The sequence below is a fragment of the Hemiscyllium ocellatum genome, chromosome 7 (assembly GCF_020745735.1).
Source record: "Hemiscyllium ocellatum isolate sHemOce1 chromosome 7, sHemOce1.pat.X.cur, whole genome shotgun sequence".
NCBI classification, from domain to species: Eukaryota; Metazoa; Chordata; class Chondrichthyes; order Orectolobiformes; family Hemiscylliidae; genus Hemiscyllium; species Hemiscyllium ocellatum.
In genome coordinates this window covers 87,749,003-87,766,022 of record NC_083407.1, presented here as the reverse complement: position 1 = coordinate 87,766,022, position 17,020 = coordinate 87,749,003, and the positions used below count along the sequence as shown (strand labels likewise).

General features: G+C 37.2%; 2 protein-coding genes across 4 annotated transcripts in view; one reads left to right on the top strand and one right to left on the bottom strand.

The window, feature by feature from the left end:
* tbccd1 (TBCC domain containing 1) overlaps positions 1–17,020 on the bottom strand; it is a 76,962-nt gene that overhangs the window by 44,105 nt on the left and 15,837 nt on the right. For all 3 annotated transcript variants that reach the window (XM_060827442.1, XM_060827444.1, XM_060827445.1), the window contains exon 2: positions 13,153–13,259. The gene's annotated coding sequence lies outside the window, so the exon portion shown is untranslated. The remainder of the gene's footprint in view (positions 1–13,152; positions 13,260–17,020) is intronic.
* The window catches only part of dnajb11 (DnaJ heat shock protein family (Hsp40) member B11), a 33,556-nt gene that overhangs the window by 3,004 nt on the left and 13,532 nt on the right, over positions 1–17,020 (top strand). Inside the window, exons 3-6 of the mRNA XM_060827446.1 lie at positions 3,896–3,993; positions 4,533–4,665; positions 11,977–12,119; positions 13,776–13,858. Coding sequence (XP_060683429.1) covers positions 3,896–3,993; positions 4,533–4,665; positions 11,977–12,119; positions 13,776–13,858 — 457 coding nt within the window. The remainder of the gene's footprint in view (positions 1–3,895; positions 3,994–4,532; positions 4,666–11,976; positions 12,120–13,775; positions 13,859–17,020) is intronic.

Here is a 17,020-nt window from a genome sequence, read left to right as displayed (position 1 = left end):
GTAATTGCTACATCTGACACTTTGCAGTTCTCTGGCTTTTACACTGACCTAATGTTTCACAATTTTAACTGTGGCTGCCATAAGGCATCTGTGCAATGGGTGTGCTGACATTTCCAGGACTGGGGAAGGAGCAAGTTGATATTTAGGGAGGGATTTGTCCACCTTGGTGTCTGTGATCTTATTATTCTCCCCTACTATCCTCCCAGGAACCTGCTTGACCTTGCTATTTTTCATGATTCCTTTTAACTTTTAATTATTCACGTTTTCTTATTGTTTCTTGTATATGTCTTTTTGAATTTCATAATGCCTGCTTTATCACCTGTCATTCATTATAATGTGTTCTGCAACAAAGTATTTCAATGACGCACTTTTTTTTATGCTTTCTCTCTTCTCATTTTAAAAAAAAAATTTTAAACTACAAAGAGCTGACTTCAGTAACTTTTCTTAGTGACAGTGGTTATACCTGTAAACAGTATTTTCAGTTTTTCTTTGTTTTCTTTTAAGCTCTCTGCAATCTGTTCAGCTAGGCTAACCCTATGGATTGTGGCATTAATTTGTAGGCTTATCTGGAGTTGGGTTGTAAGGATTCCAGAACCAGTGACAAGGCTAACCTGTCAACTTTCATTAGTGACTCAGTCTGAAACTAACCTGATCATATTGAATGTTCCTGATCTTAAATATTGGACTATTGAGTTTGGATCGATTTTGGTCCAAACCTGAAGAGAAACAGTTATCTCCAAGCTGTCTCAACGCAGAGAAACTTTATATAATGTTTGTGCATGCATCACGTAATTAATCGTCCCTTAAGGGTTCCCTTGAAGGGTGTATGTGAAGGAGACTTGTATTGTGAAAACAAATTCTAATTACATTGTACCTTTTCTAACTTTATGGATCTTAACATCTACAAAATGGATCACATCATGTGCTGAAATAGAGAACAACTTTTTATTGAACTCAGGCCAGCAACTTTTTTTTAAAAAGTTATCATTTTCCACTTTTTGCTACAGTTTAGTTTGCATATTTGGGGAGTATTTTTAAAACTAGCACCTTGCCCTTGAGGTCAAAATTTAAATACAAAATTGAACTTCTCTGAAAGCAAACATGCTTGCATAATAGTATTACCAATCACCTTGCCTGAATTTGGCATATCCTGTGGAAAGACTGAAACCAGAGGAATGAAAATTCAAAACATGTTTGTAGCTCACTCACATATATAACTTGAATATGTATCATCTGAGCTTTTGCTAATTAATACCTTCAATAGAATTTGAAAGATGGCCAACTAGAATATCCATTAGCAACATTTTGTGTGCTTATTAGGAGCATGATCTAATGTTAATTTGAAGATACCAGCCACAATTTCAAACTCCAAATTGAAATGGCAAGAATAATCTTAAATCCTGTTTTTTGATTTGATGTGCTGTTTCCTTCCCCGAGAAAAGTTAAAGTTTTCTTCCTCTTGCCACACCCAGTCATAAACGACTTTAATTGGTACAGTTGTCATTTTATGATCATCATGTCTCCAACAAATCCCATAGAGCCATACAGCATGGAAACAGACCCTTCGGTCCAACTTTATATGTCAACCAAACACCCCAATCTGAGCTAGTCCCCATTTGCCAGCATTTGAGCCATATTCCTCTAAACTTTTCCTATTCATAAACAGCACATCAAATCAAAAAACAGGATTTAAGATTATTCTTGCCATTTCAATTTGGAGTTTGAAATTGTGGCTGGTATCTTCAAATTAACATTAGATCATGCTCCTAATAAGCACACAAAATGTGGCTAATGGATATTCATATACCCATCCAGATGCCTTTTAAATATTGTGATTGTACCAGCCTCCACCGCTCCCCCCGCAGATCATTCCATGCACAAACCACCCTCTACCTGAAAAAGATACCCCTTCTTTTGGTTCCTTTTAAATCCTTCCCCTCTCACCTTAAACTAATGTCCTCTAGCTTTGGATTCCCCACCCTGTGGAAAGGACCTTGCCTGTTCACCCTATCCGTGCCCCTCTGGATTTTATAAACCTCTATAAGGTTATCCCTCAGCCTCTGACATTTCAGGGAAAAAAGTCAGCCTTTCCCTATGGCTCAAATCCTCCAAATCCGGCAACGTTGTTGTAGATCTTTTCTACACCCACTCAAGTTTACCAATGCCCTTCCTATAGCAGGGTGACGGGAACTGAACTCCATATTCTAAAAGTGGCCACACCAATGTCCTATATGGCCGCAACATGACATCCCAACTCCTATACTCGACCCTCTGACCAATGAAGGTAAGTGCTAAATGCCGTCTTCGCCACCATGTCTACCTGCAGCGTCACTTTTAAGGAACTATGCACCTGCGCTCCAGGTCTCTTTGTTTGGCAACACTCCCCAAGGCCCTGCCATCAACCATCCTGCCTTGGTTTGCCTTATGATAATGCAACATCTCTCACTTATCTAAATTTAGATCTATCTGCCACTCCTCAGCCTACTGACCTCTCTCTGATCAAGATCCTGTTGTCCTTTGAGATAATCTTTTTTCACTGTCCACTACACTGAGAATTTTCATGTCATCTGCAAACTTACTAAACATGTCTCCTATATTCACATCCAAACCAATTATATAATTGACAAAAAACTGGACACAGCATTGAGCCTCCAGTCCAAAAAGCAATCGTGTACCACCACCCTCTGTCTACTACCTTCAAGTCAATTGGTACCCAATGGTTAACCTCCCCTGGATCCTATGTGATCTAACCTTTATTAACTGGTCTACCATGTGGAACCTCTGGAAAATTTCTTGATGATATACAATATAGGAAAAGTTATGTTCACTTTAAAAGTCCATCTGTCTCTTTTGGGCAGAGGAGTGTAAATGTTGTGGGAAGGTAATTGTAAAATTACATGCCTCAGATTTGACTAAAATCTAGTCTAGGTTGTTTGTAAAGTCCAGATTGCACTGTATCAACGATGACTTAGTAGGTGGCACTCTCACCTCTGAATCCACAAGGTCCCAGATTAAAGTTCTATTCCAGTGCCTGAGCAGAGAAGACAAGTCTATGCTCACTCCAGATCTTTACTGAGAGTGCTGCATTGATCAGAGATGCTGTCTTTTTGATGAGACAATAAACTGACCTCCCTTCTTTGGATGATTTTATAACACTAATTTCAAGAAGAACAAGGAAGTTGTATCCAGTGTCTTTGGCGATATTTATCTGTCAATTAATAGACAGATCAGAGTTTTTATTATTGTCACGGTGCTGTTTGTGGAAGTTTTGCTGGAGCAGCACGGTGGGTCAGTGGCTAGCTGTGCTGCCATGCTAAATTGCCCATAGTGTTCAGGGATGTATAGGTTAGGTACGTTGGTCAGGGTAAATGTAAAGTCACAAGAAAGGGGAATGGGTCTGGGTGGGTTACTTTTTGGAAGGTCGGTGTGGATTTTTTGGGCCAAGCGGCATGTTTCCATACTGTAGGGGTTCTTTAATTCAAGTTGGCTGCCACGTTTCCCACAAGAGTGACTACACTTCCAAAGTACGACATCAGTTGTAAAGTGCTTGCAGACATCTAATGATCGTGAAAGGTGCTATTGAAAACAAGACTTCCTTTTTAATCCTGGACTTGTGCAATTGCAGTGCAAAAGTTTGAAAACTGATTTTCTGTAATGTTATCTGTCATATAAAAGTGGGATGTCACAAGTCTGTCTACTTTTGATTTGAAGCCTATTTAAACATGATCTTGACTTTTTCCAGAGTTTGGTTCTATGATTTTGGGTAGTGCTGAATGGAGTGTTCGTTTTGGAAGAAAATATCTTGTGTGATTGTGTAGTCTTGTGACTAAAGTGCCTGAATGTCTCTTGGACTAAATGATTAATTTAACGAGCACTCTTAATTATATTTTGTTAGGTTTTGTCTGATGAAGAGAAGAGGAAACAATATGACATGTATGGTGAAGAAGGTTTAAAGGAAGGTCGTCAAGGTTCCCATGATGACATATTTTCACAGTAAGTAGATGGCTGAGCATCTAACTTAGTACATTTTTAGATAGATTTTAATATTTATATCAATTGTTTGTGACCAGTTCTGCACTCTACTCTGATAAATTCTCTACTCTGAGAATTTATTATCACTTGCCAAGGAAACATGTTTTACTTTGTCACAGTACAAAGTTAAAATACAGGGCTAATCTTTAAACTAGGGGTTATTGTGTATCTATCAAATGAGAATTGACAGTATTTTTCCCCCTTCACTGTCTTCATCTAGCAGCACAATGGATGTTTGTGCAGCATCCCTACCCTTCTAGTTAACATCAAATAATTTAACAACGTTGAAGCATTGAATTTGGAAACTCCTTGGTCTTAATGGATTAGAAATGATAACTTCACCTATACTCTTTGTGGAGAGACTGCTATGCCTGTAAATGTGATGATTAGTTTGATGCTATGCCTGTAAATGTGATAAGTTTGAGTATTTAAAATAAATCTCAAATATATTTTACTTATTGCTGTTGTTTGATCTTATCAAATCATTGTTTTTCATGCAGTTTCTTTGGAGATTTTGGTTTTATGTTTGGAGGCGGCCCACGGCATCAAGACCGGAACATTCCTCGAGGAAGTGACATTATTGTGGATCTTGAAGTTACACTTGAAGAAGTGTATTCAGGAAACTTTGTGGAAGTAAGTATTAATCAAAACAGAAATATTGCCTTGTACTTACACTACTTGTGCACTTCTGTATCTGTCTAAATATTTTGATATTTTTTGTTTGTTGATTACCTTTGTTCTAATCCATGTATAAATGTGGTCACGTCACCCCTGGTAGCATGTTTATTCTGTCTGGTGCAAAAGCTCAACTGTTGTTTTAGAAGACGATGCTTTATAAATTCTTTCTCTAAAATAAATTAAGAACAAAGACCAATGATCTTTGATCTCCATGTGACTGCTTTGCGTAAGGAATGGGTTATGAGTACTGGCCATATTAAAATTAACCATAGTAGAATGACAGAATCATCAAGGTATTATATTGAAATGACCACAAAACTGGCATATTTATTAATTTAACTTGAAATCAGTTGTGAAAGTTGAGCTGCCATTGTTTTAATATTACATGTTTAGTTATGCAGTATTCGGACTTCTGAAGTGTCATTGTTTCGCAGACTTTCTGCTACAATGCTTATTTGCAGATAAAGGGACCTGGAGTGCATGAGTGTCAGCCTGTGAGATTATCCAACTGGTCTAAAACTCTCTTGTTTGGATGAGAGTGGGGGCTGTCGGATGGATGAACGAAATGACCACGGCACCATAATACTGGAAGCCATTCAAGTGGAGGAGGCAAAAGGAATATAGTCATAGAGGACAGAATTGTCAATTCCACTGACTATGTTCTCTGAAGCAAAGGTCATGAGTCAAGATGTCTGTTCTGGGCTACAGAAGAACTTGCAATGGTGCGGGGTCGGGGGGGAGGGGGGTGGAGGTTCGGATGTCATAGTACATGTAGACACCAGTTACATTGGTAGAATTGGGAAGGAAGTTCTGTATAGCCAGCTTTGGGAGCACCATTTAAGAAGCAGAATCTCAAAGGTGGTAATCTCTGCATTAGGGTACACAACGTTAAAGAGATGAATGAATGGCTGAAAAACTGGTGTGGGAGAAGTGGGTTCTGGATCATGTGGTACTGGCACCAATCCTGGACAAAGTAGGATTTGTACCAGTGGACTGTCTACACCTGAATTGTCCTGGGACTGGTGGTCTTCAAAACCACACATTAGGGATTGTAGGGTTTTAAACTAAATGGTGGGTGCAAGATCCTAATTGTGGGAAGTTGTGGTGAATCAGAGTGGGGAAGATGCAACCAAGGAAGGAATTAATGTGGGAAATAACAAACAATGACAGGAAACGATAGAGAATGCAGATTGAAGAGTAAAGAAACAAATACAACATGAGATTATAAAAATAAGAAAACAAAACTGAAGGCACTGCATTTGAATGCACATAGCATTCAAAACAAAATAGATGAACTCTAATAGATTTAACTCAAATTTAATTGAGATAAATAATTATAACCTAGTGGCCATAACTGACATATGGCTGTAGGATGACTTAAATTGGGTCCTGAATATTGACTGTGGAACCTTTTAGAAAAGGCAGGAAGGTAGGAAAGGGTGGGGGTGGCTCTGTTAATTAAAGATGATATTAGCATAATACAGAAGGATAGCCTGGTTTCCTGAATTAGGTTATCGAAACAATTTGGGTGGAGATAAGAATGATCAAGGCAAGAGGTCACTTGTGGGTATTGTATACAGACTCCCCAAAAGCACGTGGTAGCGCAAGATATCAAGGAAGAAACAATGGGAGCTTGTTAAAAGACACAGATTTCTACCTACATGTAGACTGGAAAAATCAGATAAGGAGAAAGTAGTCCAGAGGAGGAATTCGTTGAGTATGTTTTCTAGACAGTTTTTTTAGACTAGCATTGTTATGGTACCAAGCAGAGAGCAGGCTATATGAGATCTGGTTTTGATCAGAGATTGATTACTGACCTCTTAGTGAAAGCACCCCTGGGTAACAGTGACCATAATATGGCTGAATTTTATAGGCAGTATAGGGGAAAGAAGTGTCGGTCCAGGACTACTAGCTTGAATTTAAACAAGGGTAACAATGAATCCACGAAAGCAGAATTACTGAAAGTGAACCGACAATTTAGATTAAGGGATAGGTCATTAGAGATGCAGTGGCAAAAAAATTATGGGGATATTCTAGAAAGTGCAGATAGGTGCATTCCAAAAAATAAGAATTTTAAGGGATTGACCCACCATCCGTACTTAATTGAAGATAACATTGAAGTTAAAAAAAAGATAATTGCACAGCGATAAGTGATAGGTGAAAAAAGTAGACAGCATTTTAAAAACAAAAAAATTACTAAAAGTTTAAGGAGAGAAAAATTAGTCTAAGAGAAAGTCAGCCAAAATTATATCAATAGATAGGAAAGTTATCAGGTATTCAAAGAAGTTTACAGAGTGTATATTGGTCCTATAGAAATGGATCTGAGCAATTAGTAATACAGAATAAAGGGATGGCAGACAAACTGAACATGTATTTTGTATTGGTCGTCACTCGAGGATACAAATAGCATCCCGAAAACAGCTGTAAATCGGGAATTGGAAAGAACAAAGGAATTCCGAAAATTACAATGACTACTGAGTAAAAAGTTTGAACTCCAAATTAATAAATTCCCAGGTTGTGATGGATTTCAGCCTACTGTCTTAAAAGAAGTAACCACTGAAATAGTTGATGAATTGGTTTTAATTTTCCAAAACCCATTCTATCCAATGATAGATTGGAAATTAGCTAATGTAACTCCCTTTCGTCAAAAAGGGAGGGATGCAGAAACCAGAAAACTACAAATGAGTTAGCTTTTATCTGTTATAGAGAAAAATGTCAGAAATTATTATTAAAGTTGTTAAAATAGGCACTTGGATAAGCTCAAGGTTTTGTGATAGGGAAATCATATTTAACAACTAATTTATTGGTGGTCTTATGGTGCAATGGCACTGTTCCTACTGCTAAGCAGGAGGTTCAGGCTCAAGGCCCATCTGCTTCCGAGGTGTGTAATAATAGCTCTGAACAGGTTGATTAGAAAATACAAAAATGAGGGAGTAACTTGTGCTGTAGATAAAGTGGTGCCAGCAGATGTATTGTATCTTTATTTCCAGAATGCATTTGATAAGGTGCCACATCAAATATTATAATGGAAAACAAAAGTTCACAGTGTTGGTAGTAACATTGGCATGTATAGAAGATCAGTTTGTTAATAAGAGGCAGGCAGTAGGAATAAATGGTCTTTTCCAGCCTGGTAGGATGTCACCATTGGAGTGCCACAGGGTGTGTGCTGGAGCCTCAACTCTTTACAACTTATATAAATGATTTGGATGAAGGGATCGAAGGTAGGTAGCTAAATTGTCTGTTGACCCAAAGATAGGCAGCAATTTGAGTTGTGAAGAAGATATAAGGAGCCTATAAGGGATATAAGATAAGTTAAATGAGTACAAAAATATTTGGCAAATGAAGCCTGATATGGTAAAAATATGAAATTGTCCATTTTTGGTGGAAAGAATAAAAAAGCGTTATCTAAATGGTGAGGCTGAAGAGCTCTTAGATGCAGAGGGTGTCTTGGTGCATGAATTCCAGAAGGTTAGTATGCAAGTATCAGGAAAGCTAATACAATATTTTGTTTTATTGCAAGGGAAATTTAAATGCAAGAGTAAGGAGGTTTTGCTTCAGTTAAATGGAGCATTGGTGAGACTGCATCTGGAGTGCTGTGTATGGTACTGGTTACCGTACTTATGGAAGGGTGTTAATGTTTTGAAAAAAGTTGAAAAGCTTTGCTCAACTAATATTTGGAATGAGTGGATTACCTTAAAGGCTGGATAGGCTACGCCTGTATCCTGTGGAGTTTAGAAAAGTCATGTGATTTACTTGGAATACATAAAGTTCTAGTGGGGGGGGGAACCTGAGCAGGTGGATAGTAAAAGGAAATTTTCTCTTGTGTGAGAATCTAGAGCTAGGGGGTTATAGTTTAAAAATGATGCCTATTTAAAACAGAGGATGAAACATTTTTTTTCCTGAGTTAAGAGTCTTTGAAATTCCCTTACTCAAAAGGCATTGGGTGCAGAACCTTTAAATATTTTTAAGGCAGAGATAAATTCTTGATTACTGAGGGGAGGACAGATTATTGGGGATGTGCAGGAATGTAGAGTTGAGGTTAAAATGTGCTCACCATAACCTTTATTGAATAGCAGAGCTGGATTGAAGGGCCAAGTGGCCTATCCTTCCTTGTTCATGTGTGTTGATAAATTAATCTTGTTGCGTGGAGTCAGTGTCAAAATGTACAAACCAACACAATTTGAACATTTGACTCGAACCTTGAATATTGAACTGAGATAATGGTGCTATTTCTATGTATTCATGTCAGGGTTAATCTTAAGGTATTAAGTGTCCTTTTGAGAGGGCCCCATTAGTTTAAATTGAAAATAATGGATTTATCTACTTAATTTAAAACTGTTAGAGCAGACTAATCCAGACATCAAGTAAAACCTAATAAAAACAATGTAGGACTAATTACTTTCTATTGAAAAGTGACTAAAATGGGTGTTTAGATTATTGCTAGTCCTATTTAAGTGATAGCTAATCTTCAATTTATCATTTAAAAGATTTTAAAATTCTATAGATGTTTCAAAAAGTAGAGATAAAACTGTTTAAAGTAAAACAATTTATATCATTATTTATTCCTTCATTAGAATGGAGTACAGTGTGAAAAGCATGAACATAGTCTTGTCTCTGCCATGGTTACTCAATGAATGAGAGTTTGCCTTTCTATTGAAATGTTAGCTTGGTTTCTGTCTCCATTGATATGGCCAGAGCTGCTCAGTATTTCCAGCATTTTCTGCTTCTACTTCCTCTTAAAATACATTAATCAAGAGAACAAAATGTCACTACATGTATCCTTAAAGTATTGCTGTGGGAGACATACTTAAGTGGAAATTATTGTTGCACCTGTGAACTACTATTAGGTTGCAAAATTACATCTTGACATTAATGTCACTTATACTTTAGCAGGTTTGAAGGAAATAATTATTTGATCATGAAATTAATTTGAGCATAAATGATTTTGACTTGGAACAAAATATTATTGTACACTATTAGTCTACGTTTTCTGTTGGGACACTCAGCCTGTTTTGTACTGTAACTTGATAGACCTGCTTCACAATATAAATTAGGAACATACAAAGGCAAATATGTAATTGAGTTAACTGCCAATTGGAACATATTCTGTATAATTGTACCACTATTGTGAATTTATCATACATCACTCATCACTGTTATGAATTTCAGTGAAAATTTAACAAGTGTTTTCTTAGATATGAGGAATTATATCATTGTAGTTACTAAATTTATTTTAAAAAAGTGTATTTCCTAAATAGTATAAGCCTTTAAAAAAATTTTAATCACATTTTTTCTTCCCCCAAAACGTTATAAAATAATGAACAGTGTAGATAAGGTGAATAGCAAAAGTCTTTTCCTTGCAGTTGGGAAGTTCAAAACTAGGGGGCATATTTTTAAGATGAGTGGAGGAAGATTAAAAAAGGAGATGAGGGGCAATTTTTTTTATATTACACAGTAGTTAGTGTGTGGAATGAACTGCCAAAGGAAGTGGTAGATGCAGGTACAGTTGGAACATTTAAAAGACATTTGGATAAATACATGAATAGGAAATGTTTGGAGGGATATGAACCAAAGATGGGCAGAAGGACTAGTTTGGTTTGGGAACATGGTTGGTGTGGACTTGTTAGACTGAGTCAGTGACTCCTGGGAGGGGGGAAAACTCAACTAGCATTTCAGTACGGTTTTATTATGTTTTGTAGCCCGGTCTGTGGTGCATGAGCTATGTCCCTACCTCCTGAGCCAGGAGGCATGGATTCAAGACCCACCAGCTTCATAGGTTTGCTGTAACATCTTGGATCAGAAAATATTTGAAAGATTGTAATCCAGCAGTTGTTCTGGAAGACAATAGTTTAGGTTCTCACTATCATTTTTATTTCCTACTCTTCTGCTACCTATTCCAAGAGATAATTGTGGGGGCCTAGAGGCCAATTGTACTCCTGGCCAACTTTCACTGACTAGATGTAACTAAATTGACAGATGTAACTTTCCTGGTCATTCTAGCTAAATTATAGTTCACTTATCCATTGGGTCAATGAGAGAAGAAGCAGTTGACTTCATTACCTGCAAAATACATATTGATGTACTTTAAAGAAAACAATTTGCAATAAAAATGATTTTTAAAAAAGCGAAAGTGCATGTGATGTAATGGTAGTAAAATATGTTGTAAAGATGATATGGGAATACAGTTGGATGTAGATTGAATGGGCAAAAATCTAGCAGATGGAATATAATGTTGGAAATGTAAAATTGTTCACTTTGGCAAGAACCATAAAAATCAGAGCATTAGTGAAATGGAGAAGAACTGCACAATTCAGAGGTGTAGATAGACTCGTTTTAATGCATGAATCACAAAAAGTTAGTGTGCAAGCTATGGTCCCTTGAATTTAGCTGCCACTCTGCGCATTTCCCTGGTCAATGAGCAGCAGCAGCTTCTAGAACTGGAAGTCAGTGCGTCTGTTCATTGGTATGCATGGATCGTCCAAGCAGATGCACAGCTTAGAGGGAATGTTGTATGCAGGTAAAGAAAATGATTAAGAAGGCTCATGGGATGCTATCCTTTATTATGAGAGGAATTGGATATAAAGGAAGAAGGATATGTTTTAGTTATACAAGGAATTGATGAGGACATATCTTGAATGCCTTTTGCAGAACTGTCTCCTTATCTAAGAAACTATGTAAATGCTTGGGAGGCAGTTCACAGGAGATGTACTGGATTGATATCTGGGATGAGTAGCTTGTCTTATGAGGAAAGATTGAACAGCCTGAACTTGTTTGCATCAGACTTAGAAATGTGAGGTGAGATTTTATTGGATCCTGGCTGGCCTAGACAAGGTAAATGTGGAAAGGATGTTTCCTCTTATGGGTGAGTAAAGACCAGGGGACAATGTATTTTTAAAATTAGGGTTGCCCTTTTAGGACAGATATGGGGAAATGTTTCTTCTTGGGGGGCTGTATGACATTGGAACCCTCTATTTAGAAACTGGGGGGGTACTGAATGTTTTTAAGGTAGAGGTAGATTGCTTTCAATACCCAACAAGAATCAAAAGTTATCAGAGGTAGATGGGAATGTGGAAGTCCGAACACTGCAGATCTGTCATGATCTCGTTGCATATTTGAACAGGCTTGAATGACCTAATGGCCAAGTTTTGCTCCTACTTCAATATGCTTGTAAAACAACACATAAAATAATGCCTTTTAAATGCATGACTAGTATTTAAATGCATGACTTATAAGTTCAACTGGAAAGCAATTCTGTGAACTTTACAGGTTGTAAGAAACAAGCCAGTAGCAAAACAAGCTCCTGGAAAGAGGAAATGCAACTGCAGACAGGAAATGAGAACCACACAATTAGGCCCTGGAAGATTCCAGATGACCCAGGAAATGGTTTGTGATGAGTGTCCCAACGTTAAGTGAGTATTAGTTTCAAAATTAACTTGCTGGAGAAATGCATTTGTCAAAGCTTTTTGTCTCGCACTCATTTGAACAACTCACACAGAAAAAAGTAAAGGTGTTTTTGTAAATTTCCACCAGTTACCTTTAATCAGCTACTTATTAAGAAATCTCAGGCAATCAATTATTGAAATAATGATTTAAATTTTATTGCATGTAGCATCAAAATAAGACCACTCAAGCAAGTTTAAGCTTCGCAACTCAACTTGACTATTACCAATTTAATGGTGGAATCTAGCAAGGATTCCAACTATAACAGTATCTGTCTCTGGAAGTGTCCAGGGTTCAATCCTTGTGCAGTGTTGATCTTCAAAGTTCTATTACTAAATTGTTCTGGTGTTGGATTTTTTTATAGTGTCTGTCTTTCATGTTTGAGGCGTGAATCTTTGAGTCAATAGATTCTTTCATCCCCAACATTGATTATTTTCCTGGAGACTTGAGCCTGTAGCTTGCCTTCTTACCAGAAGTAGCTCCCCTGTTCGATGTTACAATCTGGTTCAGCTGTTTGTTTGTTTAAAACACTGCTTTTCTTGTAATTAACCTCTTTACTTCAGGATCTTCCTTCTGCAGGCAGACTTAATTGCCCAATTGTCATGAGGCAGCAGGTATCCAGCAGTGTTATCTCCTCTTTTTTTCCAGGAAACCGCTTGTTAATGCTGTTTCAACTTTTTTCCATGGATGGTTGTTGAACCAGTTTGTTTTTAATTCCTATATAACTGCTTATCCTTGTCCCTTTCATCTCAAGAAATGGCTTATTCCAGAATGAGTTATTGCTAAGTTTTTTTTTCAATCCATTAAATTACTTAAGTTCTGAAAGTTAAATTGTCAAAGGGAAAACAATAGTTATACTGGGAGGAATGTGCTGACTAGTTGGCAAGTCTACTTAGGAGTGGTAGAGGTGTTGCCATGGAGCATGTACCAGTTAATGCCAACCTATAGCAGCTGAGCATTCTGACAGGTCATTTGCTCTGAACTGAAAAAGAGTACTATTACCTTGAGTTGAAACGGGCACAGTCGTTGTACATGTTCTGCCTGCAAAGGACAGGACCTTGTGTGCAGAGAGTTCTTGTATAACGTGATAGTTGTGTCCTTGTACAATCCTGTGTTATAGAAAAATCATGCTTTAGAAACAGTGCTTAAAGTGTTGGCAATGTAATTGCGTTACAGCCAACACACATTTTAAAACTTAGCGCTGTAGAAACAATGACCCCATTTCGTCAATCATGTTATAGTGAATTCCCATTAACGAAACACATGTTATAACAGAATGACCCATATATATACATTTTAAGTATGCCATACTCAATCCTGAATGACTGTCCCAAATTAGTTGTCAACATAATTCTTTGCAATAACTGAGTAGATATCTACTCAATGTGCATCCTCCTTTTATGCAGTCTTTACATTAATATTTCTTACTCCGTTCATTGCAAAACAAAAAACTTCTACAAATCATTTTTTTTGGCAGTTCTAGAGTTATGTATAACTAATTTCAACTCTATTATTTGAGAGAGCTATCAATAAGATTTACCATCGAAAGGTGTCATCACATACTGAAATACAGATATTACTTCAATGGAGTTCTGTCTCATTCTGTTTTCATTTTAAATATTTAGGCTTGTAAATGAGGAGAGGACACTTGAAGTGGAGATAGAACCTGGTGTTCGGGATGGAATGGAATATCCTTTCATTGGAGAAGGTATGTCCTAATCAAGTTATTGTCAAACATCAGGCTGCACAGGAGTTCACTGGCTATTATAATTTAGGGATGCTTTTCAACATAATAGGAGCTTATGCTGACGAGTGGGTTTCCTTTGTTTGAAAGTAAATGACAGCCTATGCTCAGTTGATACTTTAGGCTTCCTGATGCCAAGCAAACCTTATCTGTACATTTTCCTGTCACTTCTCCTTTAAAGAAGAGGAACAGGAGCTGCTTGAAAGGTTGGTCAAATCATCATTAAACAGCTTAGCCTACCTTTCCACTTCTATACAGCCTGTAGAATATCCTGTGATTGTATCCTCTTTCCCCAACCATTCTGTATTCCATAATTTACCAAGGTACATTAACTGATTAGTTAGATCAGCACTCACCCACATACCGATAATACCTAGATCTACCTATCTCCTACTTATCTGAACTGACTTGAGGTATTAGTTGCCTGACGTAGAAAGTGGAAGCCATTTGGTCCTTTAAACCTACTTCTCCATTCAGTACGATTATGACTGGTACTCCCTGAACTATTCCAGCTGTTAGATTCTCAAAAAAAACTCAAGTCAATTTGTTATACATGATTAATCATAAATCCGTGCTAATTTTGATTAATCCTTTTACTGCTTTCCAAGTATTCTGTTATGTTTTTTATAGTAGACTATAATTCTCTTATCTCTCCCTCTCTTTTTTTTAAATAGTGGGATATCAATTGACCTGGTCCTACAAAGTCTCTTGGACTTTGGATGCATTAGTGGTGGTCGTCCAGTATTTTCAGGGTCAATTCCTATAGTACTTTGTGATTAGATTTATCAGCCTTTATCCCCACTAATTTCCCCAGCACCATTTTTGTTGTAATACTGATTTCCTTCATTTCTATGTTGTTGCTGATCCTTGGTTCCCTACTATTTCTGAAAGATTACTTGTCCGCTCTTGTGAACCAGATCTAAAGTATGTATTCAATTCTGCTTTTCAATTGTTCCATTATAATTTCCCCAACTTCTGACTGTAAGGGAGCTACATTTTGTTTTTACTAATCTTTTCATTGTCACGTTATACAGAAGCTTTTATGGTCAGCTTCTATGTTGCTAGTAATTTTACTCTCATTTCCCCCCCACCCCCAAACTTTTGAAACTTTTTGTGCATTTTTACTGAATTCTGAAATGCTCCCAATCCTTGGGTATGTTGCTTTTTCTGGAAATTTGGTATACCTCCTCTTTTGATATAATATTATTATCCAAAATTTATTTTTTAAGTCATAGTTAAGCCACCTTCCTTTTCATTTTCGCAGCAGGCCGGAATATGTCTAATTCACCCACACATTCTTAAATATGAACGATTGCCTATCTACCATCAACCCCTTTTAGTTCGCAATTGATTCTTGAATTCTTGCTTCATACCCTCATAGTTCCTTTTTGTTTCGATTCAGGACTTTAGATTTGGATTCAACTATTTCACCCTCCATCTTGATGAAGAATTTTATCATATCATGGTCTCTGACCTCAGATTATAAATGAACACTATCTCCTCAATCTAAAATAAAACACGGAACTGAAGATGCTGAAAGTCTTAAAAACAGGAATTACTGAAGGAAACTCAGCAGGTCTGGGACAGTGAGAGATAATGTTTAGAGTCCAGTGACCCTTCTTTTCTGAAGAAAGGTCACTGGATTCAGTGTTATCTCCACTTTCTTTCAACAGATGTTGCCACACTTGCTGAGTTTCCTCTACAATTTCTGTTTATGCTCCTCCAATCTAATATTGGAGACAGTAGTCACTTTCACAAAATAAACTTTGTTTTCTCCGGCTGCAATGCTAGGTAAAACCTGATAGTTTATAACCCAGGGGAGCTCAGATTCCACCCCATAGCCTGTTTGTTACCAAAACACCCTGCACGACTGCACAACTTTAATCACTTGTACTTTTACCCATTCTGTTTTAGAAATCTTTATCTCTCATGAATTCTCTATTTAACCTCCCAAATGACATTCTGCTTGCTTGTTTCTGTGCCCATCGTGACTTTGTTTGCTTCCTTCATGTACTGAATTAACAAATCAACTATAGTTTGTTTTTGCCTTAATCTTCTGGCTCACTTCAATCTGGTTATCTGCCAGCAGTTGTCAGCCCCTTTGTCTTTAGCCCTTAGTGTCATAGGGCTATGTTGATCTTGCCTTGATTATTTTCTAGTGTTCCCTGCCTTAATGTTTTGCCATACTACTTTTCTTTGCTTCCAAAACTCCTTATTTCCCAACTATCCTTATAGGTCACCTCTTGTAGTTTCGGTATCTATTTCTACTCTGTGGCATGCTTTTACATATTTTACTTGTTAAAGACAATATATGACTAAACTCTTATATAAACAAATATAAATTTGACACCAAGTGTTGCTGTTATCCAAGCAAAAGATCTGTTTCTAGCTGAGTTAACAACATTTGAAGTGGTTGATGGCTTTCATGGTGAACAGATTAGCTTAGGCATGAATTCAAGGGTTCAATGTGGTCACGCAGCTAATGTAGCAGAGGGGATATAATTCTACTTTTCAGAAAAATTACAATCAGCTAAACCAGTTTGAGGATCCTCTTTTTTTTTGTCCCCCCTTTTTACCCCTCACCTTACAGGTCTTTAAGTATATCCTACCATTTCTGCTTCAGACAACTGGGTGACTGTTCAAAGATGCAAATTGATTTCAACGTTCATTGTAAATCCCCAGTTAGAAATTTCATAAGAGAAATTGGTGGAAAATGGACAGTATATGTTTGTCCTCTGCCTAACCAATTAAGATTAAAGTAGCTATTTCACGACAGAGATAAAAGTCAGGTTTTTGCTTTTATTAAAACTCAGTACAAGTGGTCATGCTCTTTCTGGCATAACAATCTTTTATGTGATGACTGGCCCACTCTTGATTTCCTTCTCCACTTGCCCATCATTTATGAATATGTTCCCCTTTCTCCCCCCTTGCCAACCAAAGTCAATAATAAACCAAAATTACAGATTACATTTACTTGCTCCAGTAAAGATGGCACCACAGAAAGGAATCATCACCTGATTAACAATGGATTAATGGAAACTATTTTGTCTAAGAGGTTGAATTTGTTATAAGTGATTTCTGTCTAGGCTTTCTGAATCTCCGGAGAATAGTTCCTGACACTTGGCT